General features: G+C 39.6%; 1 protein-coding gene across 1 annotated transcript in view; it reads left to right on the plus strand.

Moving 5' to 3' along the window:
• The window catches only part of suco (SUN domain containing ossification factor), a 42,044-nt gene that overhangs the window by 549 nt on the left and 21,991 nt on the right, over positions 1–19,504 (plus strand). Inside the window, 1 exon segment of the mRNA XM_035177647.2 lies at positions 17,620–17,734. Within this exon segment, the coding sequence (XP_035033538.2) occupies positions 17,620–17,734 (115 nt within the window).

Consider the following 19,504-nt stretch of genomic DNA (forward strand, 5'->3'; position numbering starts at 1 on the left):
AGATGTGTTCGTAGATCGGTTCTATGTTGTTGTTGAACATCAACACAGCTAACTAATCTAAACCGTTTAAATCAGGCTGAGCAGGCAGTATTTCTGTATGTTAATAGTGACAAGCTACTTTCTCTAGAATTATATTTCTGCATGCATAACTTCCTCTACCTTTTTACTTGATGCTTCGACTAACAATTATTACGTCATGTCTTATTTTTCAATTAAATGGATTGTCCACCTAAAGAGTTTGTGCCACAGCTACACCATCAACTAGTTAATTTCAACTTTAAATGGTTTTCTCCTTTTGGGCTACAAATATAAACCCAGAATGAATATATTTATCCAACAAGCTTGGGAAAGAAATGCATTTTTCTGTATTCAAGCAAATAATATGTAGAAATTTTGCCATTGTTTACCTAATTAATAAATAACTTCTTCAATAGTGGGTGAAGGGAAAATGGTAAAAAATAATCAATAATCAACTTAAAAAATAATCAATAATCAACTTACAGATGTCACTGATCGGTTTCTGTGTAAATAAACTGACCAAATCCAAAATGAGGGGTGACATCAGCTAGATGAACCTAACTAATGAATTTGTTTAATCTCACAAGCACGGAGCAGGTGAAACTAACAGGGTTTGTGAAATGGGATTATCAGAGCAGCTAACATGCCTCCTTTATCATGACAGGTGACTCAGGTGCTCAGGAGCTTCTCTTGGAGTTACACAAAGAATTCTCTTTTCTTGACAATATAGAAACTGAATGACTTTTCTTTGGTAGAGCATATAACCTTATTCATCATAGTTAGTTGAAAAATAAGTTATTTATATCATAAAACAATACTTTTTAAAACTCCGATAACTAAGCTCTTGCAGACACCATGTTGTATTTGTAGACTTGTTGCGTTTTGTTTCCAGGAAATTATCAAGCTAATACCCGCGCTGCCAGTAAAGAGTTAACAATGATTTTGCAGACATAACTTTGGCCTAATGGTCATAATGGATTTCATTCAGACTTGAGTGCCCATCTTTATATCCAGTAGGGTTTTCCCCTCCTCCCTGCTTCCGCGTAGCTTCGGAAGCAGATCTTAGTCCTCATATTTTATTTATTATCATAGGAAGTATGAGCGTAACATAATGTCTTCATCAATAAGTCAAACTTGCTCTTGTGCAACTCTGCTATATTTTATTCACAGTATTCATGCTTTACTAAAAAATAGGCAAACTGGCATGAATAAGTCTAAATATTTGGTCAGACTGAAAAGAAGAACACTAGGGGACTTGATGGATTGCAAACAGAATCAGATGATGCATCCACCTCTTAGTTTGTAACCCTTGTACCTTTTTTATGAAGAATCATCACATTCACATAAATTTTGAAAGGTTTCAGGTATTGCTCAGATAGGATTTATTCTGGCTGATTGTCTTTGTAGAGGACAAACAAAGACGTAAGGAATGAAAACCCAACAGTTAGTCAGGGTTCTACTTTCTGCCTGCGAAACAACTACCACAGGAATCAAGAAAGATGTTGTTAGTCATGTTAATTCAAGAAATGTCCAAAGACTAAATCTACATATCAGACTGTTCTCAATCTTCAATAACAAGTGGATTTGATTACAGCTGTGCATCTCCAGTGTTTGATTGCTATAAAACGCTGGTGCACTCTTTCACTTTCCTACAGACTAATTGACTATGCAGCCACACGTACAGACTACATTACTAATGCAAACCCTATTTAGTGTGTTGCTGATGGCTTCTCACTCCTCCGTGTCAACTCTCACACGTCCCAGCGGGAACAGCGAAACAGTGAAGGAAATCCTTGCAGTAATCCAAAGGTTTCCAAGGCAGCCACGATTTCAGGCATAGAAAGCGGCTCTTTAGTGGGGGACTGGTGAAAAATCACTTTGGGGGACACATTCTGTCATTGTGCTTCAACTCTTGTTTTTAATCAACCTGTCCTTTATGAAATGACATTGGCTAATATTGACATCTTGTAGCTATGTGAAGTCTTGACCTCAGTAGGCTTCATTACTGAAAGGCCATAGGCATAGCAGAATGTATTCTGTGTTTAATGCTGCCCCTGCACTCGCGTAGTCAGCAACAGGGATCTTACTGTGCACTGCTGTGGCAGGCTGAAGCCTTCAGCATCACTAGTGTCAGAAGTGTGTGAATGTGCACTTCAGGTGTGTTTGTGTGAGGGTACACATTCACAGCCAACTTAATTGTCAGTAATGATAGCTCCCCACAGACATGTACTTTCTCCCCCTTTTTAAGATTTTAAGTCCAGTGCCGAGATGTTAGCTGAATGTGGTGTGTCAGCACTCCTCTCTGTTAGCAACACAACCCTTATTGCTGGTTACACACTGATCGAACTCAATGTTGTTTAACCTCAACAGTTGACATCTAATTGTATATTCTGTAAAACTACCAACGAGGCAACGTAAACAACTGGACTGCAATCATTGCATTTGCTCAGTAGTATGCTCAACAGAAATAGCTGCACGTCTTGTCATTCTCTCATTCTGTCCCTTGTCATACCAGTCAAAGCCATTTGGAGATTATTATTATGTAATGTGATTAGCACTCATGAGATAACTGTAGCAAAATGTCCAGCTGGGATTTTCTAATATATTCCCCTTAGACTGCAAACACTCTTTTATTTGCTGTAGCAAAGCAAATCTTTGCAATTCTCTCAATATGTGCAGGTGCAATAAAGTTGTCAACCCAGTGCTGTTAATTAATGTTACGCCGGTTCCATACTAATCAGGATATTTTGTAAAAGAAAATTTTCCCCTGCTTCTGGGCCTCGCGCTATTCTCTGGTATTTGGTGGATTGTTGATGGAGACTTTATTGGCGCCTACTTGCTGCTTGTTTGAGCGTTTTTAGTCATTTTTGTGTTCTCATCTGGACAGAGATGTTGTCAAGTGGACATGGTTTAATGACTTTGAGTTGAAATGTCTTTAGAGTTTGGTGGAATGTTTTTGCCTCTACTGCTTGTGTTTTGATGTTTATCCTTTATGTTTTGGCACCAAGCCATGAGAAGAGCACAAGGTATTGCTTGTTTAACCTGTCTTTTTTCCACAACCATCTATAGGATGTCATGGTCTATAGGGACTCGTACTTGACCTGTGCTGTAGATAAGGGTTTCGCAACTCCCATTTCCAGTTCTTCAGCAAATGTTAACTTCTGCTTTGCAAAACAAACATTTTGTCTCTGGAAATGTTCAAAAGAAAGATCACAATGAGTAAGTGCTGTCTGAATGTAGGGATTGAAGTCATTACTTCACCTGAACTCGATCAGTTGGATTCCACCAAGACCATGTATGAGATCAGTGTAGATCTGAACAGAAAAAACTGATGGTAAAGGGGATTGTAAGACTGTGACCAATAAGCAAATGTAGCATGTAGCTAAACAGACAGTTGATGACCCTAAACAGACAGTTGATGACCCAAAAGCAAATATTTAGTCAGCTAATGCCTCGTACACACAAGCTTTACTCAGTTAATTTTGTTCATTAAAACTTATGGATAGCCATTGCACGGTTGGGAAAAACTGCTCTAAAGGCAGCATGACACCTCATGTTAAAGAGGGCTTTAGAGAATGTAGCCAATCTAACTTTCCTGCTCATGAAATCAGAAAAAAAAACACAATGAGAGTAAATTGTGGGAATCTAGTAAACTTGTGGTCTTGAGTTGAATGTCAGCAAAGTACAGTTGCATCTGGGAGTCAAACAGGGTGGATGCACCCATGTGGTATGTGTCTTAACCACTTGGCTATCAGGGTGCCCCCCGTATAGGTAGCTTGGCAGAAATTTGTGTCCCAGGAAGGACAAGATCGTCTCTCTGCATATTGAAACAAATCCTACTGGGCCACATCAGTTAAGATGGGCCTGTGAAAGTTTTTGACTTGCCCTTCATGTCTCTTTATTTTCCCTCTCTGTGCACAGAAGAACAGGCTGCATGTAGTACACACTACGCAGTAGTGAGTACAAGTAATTTGCTTCAATCCATGTGAATGTGTACAAAGAAGCAAGTCACATTATAGCTAGAGGACTCTCTCGTGTGTTCAGCCCACATTGTAAAAGTTCCCTTTTTGAGGCAGTTATTGCATAAGTAGATCCTCCTAGTCAATGTGCACTTGTAGCCATGGAGCCTGTCATACTGCTTGTGTTTCCAACTGGTAGATACTCACTGGCATCTGTACTGGGCACTGAGAGCAAATGTCAAAGAAACAAAGACAGCTCTGTGTGTTTTTGGTTATTCCAGCCTTGGAAAGGGAGTAGTGTCGGAACATGAAGGTGAAATGGAGGTAACAAAGCCTGCCTTTGGTCACGCTGATGTTGCTTACTTTAGCCTTTTCCTGAAGCTCATCACCTCCCAGCTATTCATTTAATCCTGCAGTCATGCTGTAACTTTTATGGCCCTGCAATACCATGTGGCTGCTGTGATTTACAGCATGTGTGTCTCTACATGTGCTTCGTTCATCTCTCCTCTTTAACTCTGCATTCATTAGATGACCCTTTGTTGTTCTGGTATTGTACTGCTGGAAACCTGGGCTTTGTGAATAATGTGACTCATTGCAAGGGTGAAGGAAGAATTACAATGTATGGATGTAGTTCTCTGGTACCTAACATATACCCAATTTTATTTATAGTAACAGGATGTTGCCATATTCTGACTTCACGTTGACTTATGGGTAGGCTAGAGGACTTGAGCAACATTACCCAGTCATGTATGATGCTATACCACCTTTCAAGGAGCAGGGCGGCTGTGGTTAAGGGGGTAGAGCATTCGTCCGCCAACCAGAAGGTCGGCAGCTAAATTCCAGTCTTCCCCATCTGCATGCCATTTAAAGCATTTTGAGTTGTTTACAAGACCAAGTGCTGCATACCAGAAACGCACTGTTTTATCTCACAGTATAAAGTGATCATATTATCGAGTAAATTAAAATAGCACATATTGTTAGGGCTGGGTGATACGACTTCAAATCAACATGTTTTTTTTCAAACATTTACCTTGATTTCTATAATGAAGATAATCGACCCCCATAATGAACATAGTGGAAACCCGGCAGTTTGTGAATGCAAAAGTATTAACCAAGCAAAATTAAGTAGTTATGAGGATATGAATGTTGTTTTCGATACATTTTCGGTTAATTGGCCAGCCCTATATATTGTGAGGAGCTGGGAGTATATCCATGTAGCTTGCTTGTTTTCTTATTCTTTCTTAACTAGCCTAACTTTCTGAGCTAAGGTACCTCTTCTATCTAAGGTACTCTTTGTCAAACAAGGGCTCTGTTTGATTAACTTACATTGATTAACATACAAAGAACGGCATCTTATACTGTATGTTTCTAAAGCAAAACAGAGGGTTATCCGTCAGAGCAAAGATAACAATTGACTTGTATGTCAAAAATCAATGGGCAAATCAATCTCAGGCTTCTTGTTCTTGGTTCAGTTTTTCCTCTATATACACCTGAAAATATGACTGTAGCAGCTGAAAGTAACCCTATATAGTTTCTTCCAGAGATGGATTTATATCCAGGTCAAATCACATGTGTGAATTAAGCACATAAATGAGAAATTTAACATTTACCTTATAACAGCACAATTGTAACGACAAGCACAGGATTGATGTCAACACAGATTTGATAAATGATTCAGGATTATCATTCGTTGAAGTCCTGAACCAGTTCTGCAACTTCATGTCAGCATTTCACTGTAATGTTACAGCAAACACTCATTGTAAAGGAATATGCAAGGACAGATGGAACATTTGGAGGATCCATCTTGATGCAAAGCTATAGTTAAGAATGATTAATTAGAATAATCAATGGCCGCAAGCTAACCACTATACTTTTCAATGAATGTCAATTATTGTTAGTAATTAGTGTTAGTAAAAGAAAAGTGTGTTTTCCTCTGTAAGCTAGACAAATGTACTGTATAAACTTGAGCTTCTGGTGCCAACAGATTCATTAAAAACCTCTAACTATCCTTTGTTAAATCCAAAATAATGATAAAAAAAAATAACTGCATACATCAGTTTTTGGCTGTCTGTACATGTTCAATGTACATATGGGTTTTAATGAAATACTTTGACTGAGTCTGAGCAGCTGTCATTGGATGTTTTATAACTTTTGAAATGCATGACCTACATTTTGGAAAGAAACCTTTTTACTTCCTTGACTGTTGGCTGAGAGAACAGAGTCTCAGTAACTGAGAGTCCATCTTTCTGTTGTTGTTGTAGCATGCCACAGTTTAGTACTGAAGGCTGACGGCCCTAGTTTAATGTGAGGGGACAGAGTTGGACTGGCACTCCAGAGCACACTATTGTTCCTGCCCACTGGCCATGGAAACTGATGAGCACTCTGAGCTCTTTTGCCTGCTGGCCTTTCTGCTTCCCAGCTGCACGACTCTGTATGTTGATGCTTTACGCTTGTGTCTTTTTTATAACCTGAGCTATGTGAAGTAGTCTAAGTGAGCCTGGGGTAGATCTAATGTGAGGCGAAATGAGGTGAAATCTGCAGCGGTATCTAAAGCATGTGCTCAGTGGTATGGCTCATTGATCTAAGCAGTCTCAAATCCAGATGAGATTCCCACCGAACAAGATTCTGTTTGTGACGGTAGCCAGGACCCTGCAGCTGTATTTGTTCATATTATTTGAACTCCACAACATTTGTTTTGTGACTTTAACTTCTAGGCTTGTCATCAAAGGAGCAAGACCAAATGTTTTGGGTGGCTGAGGTGTAGTCTATAAAAGTCCAACTTTTCAAAGAAAATCACGATAGTACTTTCTCTTTATTTCCTGGAAGCAGGAACGTCTTTGCTGGTTCTTGTTGTTCACATAGTCTTTTAGGAAAAGTTAGACCTGCTGTGAGTGGAATGAGGGCCAATGGCCTGAGGCTCTTTCAGTGGTTACAGAGCAAATGCCTCTGTTTACCGTGCTAGTGAATAGCACTCTGAGGGTGGAGACTGTTGGGTCTTAAAGGTGGAGACCTGCTTCAGAATACTAATGTTGTTTGGGTATGGCAAAGAGGAGACGTTTAATTGATTAACTGTTTGATTAATGATCTTTCAGTTAGAATTTGTTTTGTTGCACTTTTTGTATTTGTATGGTAAATATTGTACACGATTTTCAGTCTTAAGTTGTTTCACTTTTCATGCATCTTAGCGCAGTCGTGTGTTTAAATTACTTGTGGATAGTTGACTGCACTAAAACCATTTGCTTTTTACTGCCCTGCTAGAGACAGGGACTATTTTTCTCCTCCTGAGAATGCTCTGGTTTTCTTTTCCTCCCCTCCCCCTTCTTGCTCGCTGCTCTTTTTGTTTACCTTTAAGAGCAACTGAGTGCTTCTCAATCTTCTTTAGTGTGTGTGTGTGAGTGAGTGTGTGTTGGTCTATTTCTCTTTTTCTTTGTTCACGTCTTAGTCTTGTATGCAGCAAGTGTGTAACTGTCTTTGTGTACATGTGCCTTTGTAAGTCTGTGTGTGGGTGAGGGCAATGTACAGAGGGCAGGTCCTGTTCATATCTGATACACAGTACTACTACAGAACATTATGTACTAAAGCTAATTAGGGCATGTTTTCCTAAAGCCGGCACATATAGACATACCCACCAGCTCTCAAGTACCCACCATAATACCAGTGCCTTAAAATCTACTTTCCAAAACCTGCCTGCTAAGTGTAAGATCCCATTAATGTATATCACATGCTGAAAAAATTAAATATGTACTACACATTGGAAAAAATATGGGCTCATTGTTTCAGTTTTGCTGTGTGAAACACTCCACAGTATTCATGTCATTTTTATGTTTATTTTTTAGGAAGTTGTGCAATGTTTACATTGTAGTGCCTATGGGACATTACAGTGTTTCATCACGCTGCACGTTAGGACACTGTGTACCGGGGTGAATGTTTGATGAGTTTCTGTGCTCCCACTGTGCTTGCTGATGCATGCATACTGATGAAGAGTGCACATGCATTGTTGAGTCCACACCCACGCCAACCTACACTGGAAAAATGGCTTTTCCTATCAAATTACATTATATCACATGACTGCGTCCTTCAGTCCTTTTGTTCAGAGTCAATGTTCCTGATGTTACGTTCCCAAACCTCTTTGATCCCCGTCTGACTCGCACTGCTGCGATGCTCGACACTGTCACAGCTCTGCTGTTGCCACCAAACCGAGGCCCTCAGAGTTTTATCATAGTATTTGACTTGGTTTTAATTAATTTCACTGCTGATGAATGCGATGTTATTCAGGCATTTAACAGACTGATACATGATATGGTTCTGAATACAGTAGAAACGGATGTTAAGTCCGACTGTTGGTATGGTTTCCATTGTCAACCCAGATTATATCATAAATGGATTTTGTAGCTACTAGCCAGGAACTTAAATAAATGTGAAGTAGAACCTTGACCTTTTTTTAAATTTTAATCCTCACTGAGAATAATGTTCTTGCTATTTGAACTGTTTTAATAGGCCAAACCATTAATCAAGGGAATAATAAATCACTTCATTAATGATGAACACAGTTGTAAGATGCAGCACAAAACACAACAAGGAGGAGACTGCTGCTGTCTATGCATTTACACGATAGTTGATTTTTGTTGTTGTTGTGCTCAGACGATCTATTCAAGTCAGGTTCCACTTCCACTTTAACACTATGAATATGACTAGTCTGTACCATTGTTGTGCAATTGTGGTTTCATTAGCAGTTCATCTGAATTGTTACTTTTATAATTTCAGAGGGCCAATATTTAGCTCTGTATAGCTGCTAGGTTTTGGTTCTATATGAAAATGATCTACGTCACTCAGTACCCGGGACTTGTTAGGTGAATATTATCTTACAGGATCAGCAGTCGCTCTCCCACCTGATGACTTGGCCTACTTGGCACCACAAGCTTATTTCCAAATAGAGGTGTGTCTGTTCATCCACACTGCAAAGGCTCCTGTGTACATTGAAGTACTTATGTGCGTCAAAGAGGTCGATCAGAAAGACAAACAAGGTTCACAACTAACTTAAACTAGTGTGGATTGTCAGAGTATACTTCCATTGTATGGATTGACTTTAAGATTATGATCATCTGGCTCTGATGAGACACCGGAGGAAGTGGTGTCATTCTGCCGGGAATTACTCTGCATGAGTAAGTGTGTTTTTATTACGACAACATTTTCACAAGAATAATACTCCACCAATCAAGTTCTACCTGGACATAATTATGGCATGAGTGTGTAGGCACTTTGTTTCCTGAACAGGGCTTCAAGATGATAAAACATCATACAATTTTGTCATATATGAAGTTTTTACTCGGTTACCTGCAGTTATTTCAGCTCCCTGTTTGAAATTAACATAGCAAGTCATGGCAATGAGGATTAATTATGGAATCTAATCCATAGCAAGAGTTCATAGCAAATTTTACCAATACCTGCAACTTGAAACTTTTTGATTTGACTACTTATATTTATTTCCCTCCAAAGACATCTAAGTGCAGATCATTTTATAGTCTGCTGGTTTTAGTGATTAACCTTCCTGTGCTGCCTGACTATTAACAAAATTCATCACTAACTGATTATGTGTTAAAAGTTGTTCTTGTTTTTCTTGTCTTGCAGAAACCCTCACTGAAAGCAAAACACTGAGGTGTCGGTATTTTAAATAAAGAAATTACATCCTGGAATTAATTGGAAGAAGTTTAAATGTTGTTAAACATTTGATTTAACACACATTGTTCTAACAACTCCACATCTCCTCAAGTTTGCCAAGTTATTGTCCTGCTGGGAACTATTAACAAGTTCCACATCTTTCTTAAGTTGTATAAAAGGGATTAAAAATAAATAAATACTCGCAACTCCAAATCTTTTCTGATGCAGATGTTTGGTTCGGTCAGAACTGATTTCCTTCTCTGAGAAGTTCGATAAGTTGAGACCCAGATCCTGTTACCAGGAGGAAGCAAGGTCCTTAATGTTTCTGCTGGGAGGCAGTTTATGGTGTATATCTTTATTCCTCTATACAGCAAGTCAGCACACAGCATATAAGCACTAAGAGAAATTAGCCTGCTGCTACTCCAACTCCATCTTATAGGCCTTATGTCACTCCATGAGAAGAAGAGTAGCGAATAAAGAAATGTGTTTTCAGGACCAAGGTTTAAACTCAATTTCTGTGCTGCTTAGAATTTTAAGCATTTTGAGTAAAGATACATTGGCACAGTAATCATAACCTCGTTTATATAAAGATGCACTGACAACTTAATTTCTAATAATCGTTGGCTGGCATGATTCAAATTTACAGGGGTCTGTAGGACATCTGGCACTGGCGGTTCATTCCTTAATCTGTGTTTTGAATTTAACAGTGTGGATCAGAACAAATTAAATTTCAGAAGTCAGAGGGTTTCTTGTTCCAAACTAAATCTTGTCAGGCCCCAAGCTGAGTTTGTGGGTTTACATAGGAGGAGGAGTTCAGGGAAAGCACAGACCCACAGATTCTGTGTGTGCAAGAATTCAGGAGAGGATGTAGAGGGGAAAAGAGGACGTTGTTTCTGTTTCAGTCACTAATAAGGACTTCGGTTGCCTGTCTTCGTAAGGCAGTTATAACCTCAGTGACGTGGTAACAAATAGGGCCTGGTGCTGTGTGTGTGTGTGTGTGTGTGTGTGTGTGTGTGTTAGACCTATTCACCAGTTCAGCCACGGTGTCCTGGCTACACTGAGGATGCACCAGTGAAGAGGATTATGGAGGATCAGCAGGCTTTAGAACAAACTGCTGCCTGACATTATTCTATGCTTTAATGTGGAGGAAAATTAGGACGCACATGCAAACTTCAACATATAAATACAGTCAGTCCTCTAAGGCTGGATTTTTAGGCTCTGCTTCCCCCTCCTCCTTCTCGTCCAACCAGTGACGACATGTTTTTCTCTGCCTGGCAGATGCGCTGTCCTACTTTTACTGGCAAGCCCTGGTACATCCCCTGCCCCACAATCCACCTCTGCCCACGTGGATCCTGTTTTCTCTTTCTCTATCTCTCTCTCCCTATCTCTCTCTCCATACTCACTGCTCTTTCTCTATACGTTCCTCTTCGAGATTGTTTTTCTTCCTGGGTGTAAAGCAGGGTGTGTTAGTTATATATAGGTCGTCTGCCTGCATGAAGGATTTCTTCTCAGAGATGTAGCTCTGTGAGGAAAAACGTGCGTTCGTACGTTCGCTCACTCTCTATAATCATATGATTAGGCTGTGGACGATTGGGCCAAAAATGTATATCAAGATATATCAGTCAATAATTAACATGAAAAATAACATTATTATTTTTTTATAAAGTTTAATGACTATCTCTCTGCTCATAAAGAAGAGTTTAAACCACAACCTTCACTAAGGAGAAAAAAATTAAACTTTTAAACTAAACAGTTTTATTGCCCAAACCTAGTCACTACATAATTACATGTCTCCATAGCCTTCTTGCATCATTTACCCAGATCCAGTCCCAGCACCACATGCCATATATCAAGAATACTCTGAACGTCTCTGAAAAATATCACAAGACTTTGCTTCAGGGAAGATCAGACAGATGCACAATTCACTTTCCTGTTAAATTCACAATCGCCTTAACATCTAGTCTAGTGCCTTTTGCATGTTGTTAAGCACTTTGTTTGCACGGTTGGTTGTGACACATCTCTTATTTATCCATCTCCTCTTTGTTTTGGCGTCACAGTTGACACAGTGACGCAGTTCAAGTTTCCTTATTTAAGACAATTATCGAAGTAAAGACTTAGTGTCCATCATGTGCTGTTGGTTAGTTAAAGTCAGCGCGTGTGTGTGTGTGTGACAGAGAGAGTCTATGTAATGAAGAGCAACAAGCAGCTCTGAGATTTAGGCCAGGGGTTGGACAGGCAGCCACTAATCTGTCCTGGCTCAGCTTGTTTATAGTATGTGTGTTGCACTGTCATGCCATGACCAAGATGGGTGTATTATTGTAAGTCGCTTTGGATAAAAGCATCAGCTAAATGATAAGTAATAATGTGTATGAGAGAGCAGATGGACAAAGGCAAGCAAAAATTCAAACTGATGTATGGAAATCAAACTCTGAGACCAGGTAAACATCCTGCCTGAGAAGAGATCAGAGCTCAGTTTCCATGCCATGTAGCTTGTGAGCATTTCTGACTCGGCCTGTTTTTGTTGACCCAGTCGGATGGTACGGTCCAGTACAGTTGATTTGATCCAGTTATGGCCTGAGTGAATGGTCCTAAAGCCAACAGGAAATATCAGGGGATTTGGCTGCTCGGAACCAGCACAGACAGAGTATCAGGAGATGTAGTCAGTATGTCTGGGTGCATCTGTCTAAAGCTGATAATGTCTACTCCAGCCCATTACCTCTTCAAAGGAGGTTATGTTTTCACCCGTGTCTGTATGTTGGTGTGTTACATCGGCCAAGGAGGTTTGTCTGTAAGTTAGCAGCATTACACAGAAATATACTGAGCAGATTACAACATAACTCGGTGAGGGATGCAGTATGGGTCAGGGAAGAAGCCGTCAAATTTTGAGGTGAATGCAGGCAAAGGATTTTCTTTTTTACTTTCTTTAATTTAGGGCGTATTTGGTTGTTGAAATGTTCACCAATTTCTCAGGGAATAGTTTGTGTATCTTAATGAAATATGTGGGCACTGATATTTATAAGTGTATGCAATTTGGTTGGGAATTGATTGACTTTAAGGGGACTGATGGGCCTTGGTGGAGGTATTTGGCATTTTGTGTGAATGCATCTTAAGGGGTTAATCCAGGATTTTCTTTTCACTTTCTATAACTATGTTTCACAGATTAACATTATTTTGACATTAAGGTTATCAGTCCACTCCCTTTTTCTTTTATATTTCTACTATAAGAAGCAGACTATCTTGTGCATGATTGTGGTGGAGGTATACTTTGCTGAGGGCCATTCTTGTTATTTAACTGTGTTTTAGACGTCAGAGGGGAACCTATAGGAAAGAGAGACGGGTGCCTCTGAAGTCGGACAGGAAACAGTGATAAGGAGACAATGAGGAAGAATGCACCTGCCGGCTGCTGACTCATTAATCTCTTCACAAGCTCTTCCTTCCTTAGCTTAGCTTTGACCCACTAACGTACAGTACATGGCACACTTAAACATCCATTCCCTTTGTGCTCTGTGCATTTCTCTCCATATGTGGGTCATATGTTCTCCCCTCTTATTGTTTCATAACCATTCAAATTCAAAAGTAGGTCACATCGCAGATCCTGAAAAGCAGCTCCTTCACCTCCCCCCCCCCCCTCATCCGAGGAGGAATGTCAACACTCGGTTCTTTCAGTTCATTCATTTAGATGAAGCAGTGCAGCGGAGGGGGTGATCATTCAATTAACAATTAACAAGTGGCTCATTATGTAAAAAATCATTTGTGGTCTTGATTTGCTCCACACAATTTAATCTCTGCATTTGAATATTATTTCAATAGCGATCTGTGACTTGGCTGTTTTACCAAGATTTTGCATGAGCCATCACGGACGTTTATACAGGGTTGTTAACTCTGTGACGTGTTCACTTAAAGGTGTACTGTGTTTTGTTATGCATTAGTCACCTGTATGTGTTTACACAAGCGTTCTCTTATCAGAGTGATTAAAAGGTTACATTGGGGATTCTCCAAATCCGTGTGTACGTTCAGACTTTGATCTTTGAGCTATGATTTGTTCCTGGGGTGGGGTGAGTTGATGTGCCGGGGGCTACAATCTCAGGCTTATTATCCATCTTGAGCTAATAAAACTAGCCTAACTTTTTACTACAGGCATGATCTCTCAACCATGGTTGGTTCAAAATTGTCACGGGACAAACAACAAAATAGGTATAATGTGAAATATTTACAAAATGTACAGCTTGACCTTTTAAAAAAATATAAATAATAACTATATTATGCTATTGATGTGTTTTTAAGCCTTAATTATGAAATGAAAAACAAGTTTTCTTACCTAAGTAAATAATGAGAACTCATCAGGCTGCACCTGCAGTGGTGGTAGTGGTTTGGGGTATCGCTGTTTTACGTCCTATAATGCCAGATCTTTATCACGGTTTCGGTCTTGGTTTCTGAACCGCAAATTATATTTAAAGTTTGAGGGTTTAAACAGATTATTTGATTAAACATTCCTCTATGTAAGTTATGACTTTTTGATCTTCATGCACATTTTTAAAGGTTAGGTTTTAGACATTTTGCATTTATTTGACAGTCAGCTTAGAGGGAGACTAACATGGGGAGTGAGTGCAACAAAGTTCCCAAAGCTTAATCAAAGCATGGACGTTGCTTCTTTTGTGGTATGTTCTTTTACTATTTGGGTCTTTAAGAATGTATTGAATTTGTTGTGTAGTTAAATGGCAGTAAAAGGAAAACATGTCCTTATGTGAAAGTCGACTGTGAAACTAGAGGGTGGAAAGTTTCTCAGAAAATGTTAGAACTTTGGAGACCTTGATTTAAAATAAGCGCATTGCAACTTAGCAAAGCATTCAGACCATGTGAGACCTTCGAAAAATCTGTTGAGCAATTTTATGGCTTTGTGGTATTCTGTGCAAAGATGCCAGAAAGTGAGTCTCTCAACATGCAAATATTTAACCGAAATTCAAGGTCCATACAAATACTGCTCTCTTTACAACCGCAAAGTTCCTTTGACCAAAGAAGGATAAATTCTAGCATATAGGATCTTCTGTGGGAAAATCCTGAAACTTAAAATGTTTTGCTAATTATTACAAGTTACTTATTTGGGATACAATAAAATGTTTTTCTGTATAATTATTGTATTCTGACAGGCACATCTCCATCACATCATCCTCTCATAACTCTCCTTTTTGAGCATTGACTTTGTTTTCTTGTTTTTCGTTTATTGTATCTTCTCATGCTGGTGGATATACAGTGTACTAGGTTATGCATAGATGTTAGGTAACTCAATGCTTTCAAATACTAGACAGAGATTAAGTGCTGTAACATATATTATGTTGTGAGAAATCTGAGAGGTGTTGTGTCAAGGAATTAGTATTTTTGTTTGACCTCAACCAAGGTTATGTTGTCATCTTCACTGATTTCTTTTAAGGACATAGGGCATCAACTTTGGTGGAGGAATGCGCTCTCCAAGTACCCTTTTTTAAATGGTTTCTACTTTGAGTTATTCCACATTATTGTAAACGGATTCTAATAATATATGATAATAACCTTTTGCGTGTGTTATCTCTTGTTTGTCTGTTGAGGTGAGTGCAACTGGCTTGACTGAACAAACTTCATTTAATGACACTTTCTCTTGTTTACTCAGGTCCTCATGGCCCACGGTACAAATGATTAATTCAATATATTATAAAACATTTTCACTTTGCGGTTTTTTATTTGTTTCAATTTGAGGTAAAAGAAAAAGCTAAGTGAAGGCATTGGTGAGGGTGTTTGCCCTGCAGGGATGTCACGTTGTCCTTGTATATCTGTGGCAATTTTACAGCAGACTCTTGCATAACTTTGTAGCATCGTCAGAAAAACATGTACATCAGTGTACATGTTTGAGGGGTTGAGGGGAGGAGAGGTTACCTGAGACATTTGAAATGCAGCGCAACATAGTTTCAAGCTATGGATCTAAGTTTAGCCAGGAACCTATATATGCTCATGGTTCATATTTACAGCTTAGTATCTGTACACTCCCGGACTCTTAGGTTTCCCTCCCTGGCTTAAGGTGAAATGTTAGGACGTATAGGACATTTCATTTTCAGCAGGGGAACCAAAACAACAACAACAGTACATGTCATGCCTTGGTGAAAGACATTAAATAATGAATTTGGCACCTATGTTCAATATTCAGACAATAAATCATTGACATTGTAAAATGCAGATAAACCACGCTTTTGCAATATTTTTATTGTATCATTCGAGCACTTGACCAAAGGTGCTGTGTTTTGTGTTTCTGTCGGCCATTGGCAAGAGATGATGGTGTCTGTCCTCCATCAGTCCTGCCCGAGCAGAAATAATAAGGCTACAGAGCCTCTGTCATTGCTACTGTAACACAGCCAACAGACATGTTGTATTAAGTAAATTTCTGATGAATTTGGTAAATGGCATATTGAAGTAGTTCCAATATCCATAAATCCAATGGAACAGACTGTTCAACAGTTCCTGTTACTCAACAGGATGTTATTGTCATCTTTCCATCACCTCAGATGTGAATAAACAGTGTCCTGATGGGGAGGCGTTCTGAGTGACAGGACACTGGCTTTCACAGATGGTTGCAGGGCTGACAGGGTGCTAACGCGACTGTCCATGTGTCCCGCTCTCCCCTGTCATTGATATTGGAGTGCTCGGGGGGGAAGCTCCAGTTACAGAATCACATGGTGTTTCTTTCCGAGCTCTGTCTTTGTGTCTTTTGACATTACAGTCAGTGATGCAAGGCATTGTCAAGCGCTCCGTGCAGCTTTGCATTTTTTATTTCCATAATGTGTACAGGCCCTCAGGTTGAACAACACATGTGTTCGTGCCCGGGGTTCTCTTTACCAGAAGCTGCACAAAGCGGTTGCCTGGGTCTTTGAGCTACACTGATTTAGTAATTGAATCTGTGTGAATGTCCAGTTTTGGCCTTTCCAAACCGAGGGTCAGTTTGTGAAGAGGACTAAGTTTAACTCAACCTTTGAATCATGAGAAGATTGTGCAGGAAACTGTCTATTGAGAGGAAAGATTAAAATCTCGTTTCGCCCTAAGGCTTTGTTTTGCTAATGGCTTAAAAGCAGACTCATAGCTCAGAGAAGCCCTCATGTATTGGGGGTTGAGTCAGCATCATAGTAAAGGGAACATGTTTAGACAAATGTTTTCAGTTGAGCTTTGCTCTGTACTTGAGTAATTCTTCACTCCATTTCCACCCCTGCTGATAAAGAAACCAACTGAGAACATGCTGTTTCTCTCCTGTACACCTATCTTTGTCTGTCCTGATTTCTTATCATTCTCTTACCTTGTCTGTGTTATTTCACTTGATGGTTTTTATCCATTCATCTCTATTTTAACATTTCCTGTAATCCATTATTCAGTCTCTAGTATTGCAGAGCTCTGACATTTATATATTAGGTTTTTATTTTTATTTTCAAGGATGGTATGGTCATTATTAACGTGAATACAGAAGCAGCAGTCCTCATGTTAATGCTCCAGGCCCAGTTTGCCTTGAGCTCACTGCAGGTAAAAAGCAGCTATATTTTGGTGCAATTCTGTGGCATACCCAATAGAAAGCAGTGGGGAACAGGGAAACAGGCACTGAGTATGCAAAATATAGAGAGACTGAAATCAAACTATCACCTAAAATTAGGCTTAAGTGAAGCTCAAGAGTCAGCGCATTACCATAATAGAACAAAGGAGAGAAACATGGATGAATGGATAGAACAGACTGATTCAGTGAATGAAGTTTGTCTTGAGTGACTTAGAAGAATACAAAAAAAAGTATACATTTTCTTTAACTGCTTATGTAACCATTATTATATTATCCTTCACTCTCCTTTACTTGAGGGCTTTTATTGGCTACGCCCAACAAGTGCTTGTCCGTGCATCATTATCTTCATCTGTTTTATAACCTCAACATGATGTTGAAATGGGGACAAAGTGACTGACACGTTTTCCTCTTTCTGTGTTTCAGGTACCCCAGTCAACATGTGTTTTGCTCAGAGCAGAGCTTGTCTGGCCCAGGTCAGTCGGCCAGGGACAAAAACCCTGATGGCCACAAGCAGGAGCAGGACTCCAGGCAACACAAGGTTTGTGCAAAACAGCTTAAATACACATTGTTTAAAAAAAAATTGTCTCAAATAAAAATCTGATTTCTCAATTTCCAACCATTTTAACCACTGCAGCTCGAAACAATCTTCTTATTAAGAACAATGGAACTACTTTAGGGTGGTTAGAATTGCTGGTTCATCTTTTTGGCCAGCTGTTCAATGTTGTGCAGTATTATTAGACCCACTGCTCACCATGAAATGTATAAGTTAGCAGAGTACCCGTAGAGCGGAGGGATTCGGGTCATGCACTTAAATGACCCACTAACCCCTGGTGACATGTAGGAGCCCTGGAAGGAGGAGGGGCAGTTATAGAGACTTGGTGTGAATGATCCATGATTCTGGAGGCCACTATGTGTGAGATGGGGGGGGTGAGGGTATTGCATAATTCCACCAAGACAAGTGAACATTTTTCGATTGCCTCACCTTATCTCTTTTACTTTTCAACTGACAACTTTTGTGTAATATTAACTTATGGAAGGAACTGGGTCAGGAACACTCACTTTTAACAATCTGCCACTGACTTGGGGTTTGGCTCTTCCATGCATTTCCACTGAACAAAGTCAGGTACGACTCCACAAAACCCGTCCAAAAGAAACCACTGGTGTCGGTGGGTATATGACAGGGCCCACTACAGAAAACATGAGGAAAAGTATGAACAAGATGCCTTCCAATCCAAGACTTTAAAAGTAAATTTATTTAAAATAAAGCAAAGAAGTTGCGTTCTGTCAGCCATGAAACTTTTTCAATTGAAATTACACCAACTTCCACAATGTAACATCCTTTGTCTGCTTTTGAGGTTTACTGGTGGTTGGCAAACATTAGATTAGTCCACATTTGTGGACTGAGTGTGGTTTACATAGGATTGTCAAACCTGTCGAAATGAGGGTCTGCTAGAAAAGGGAGTTCAGTACATGAAGATAAGGGCCACTTCCAGTGAGATGGTTTCTTAGAAAGCAGCCTAGTTACTGTACATGTTGTCAGGAACACTGGTCTAATAAATCATAGAAACGGAGGTGATACAGGTAGAGAACAACCCTGTGGGGTTAGAGTTCAGACACAGCTCTTCCAATTCTCAGACTTTATTACTGCAGCCTTAGTGGATGAATCATGCTGGTGACGTATGTCATGTTCACACTACATGACTTTCAAAGTTGTCAGATTACTGTACCGATTATACTGCATGTGTTTGCTTGTTACTGGGAATCTCGATTATTATCTTTCACAGGGAAAACTCTCCAACAAAACTGTCTGCTCTTCCAAACGACATTTTGTCACAAAAACATCCACAAAATCAAGGAAGAAAAGGAAAATGGGAGAGAGAATGGCAGGGAATAAATTCCCCGAAGGCAAGAAATGTCTGCACACCAGTTGTTGCTCCAACAAACTTATAATTTCCTCACAGTAACTTTTTGGCAGCATCAACTGGTGTGCAGACATTTCTTGTCTTCTGGTCTAGGGGGTATATAGGTGCGTGCTTTCATATACTTTCTGAGGGATGCATTCCCCCAGGTTTCCCATTTCCCTGTGTCTTGTGCTCTCATTGGCTAATGGCTTGTCGGCGCACTCATTGCCCGTCACAACATTTTTCACAGTACTGCATTTTAACTGCCAGATTTTTTTGTTGTTGTGCTATTTAGTCTGTTAGATATTTTTCAGGCTTCTGCGATGCACCAGTAAGTCTAATATCAACTTTGAAAAGTTTACAAATAGTGATTGAGTGCTGGCACTTAGCAAATGCTAATTTGCCCC

This window comes from Hippoglossus stenolepis, chromosome 14 (assembly GCF_022539355.2).
Source record: "Hippoglossus stenolepis isolate QCI-W04-F060 chromosome 14, HSTE1.2, whole genome shotgun sequence".
Classification (NCBI taxonomy): domain Eukaryota; kingdom Metazoa; phylum Chordata; class Actinopteri; order Pleuronectiformes; family Pleuronectidae; genus Hippoglossus; species Hippoglossus stenolepis.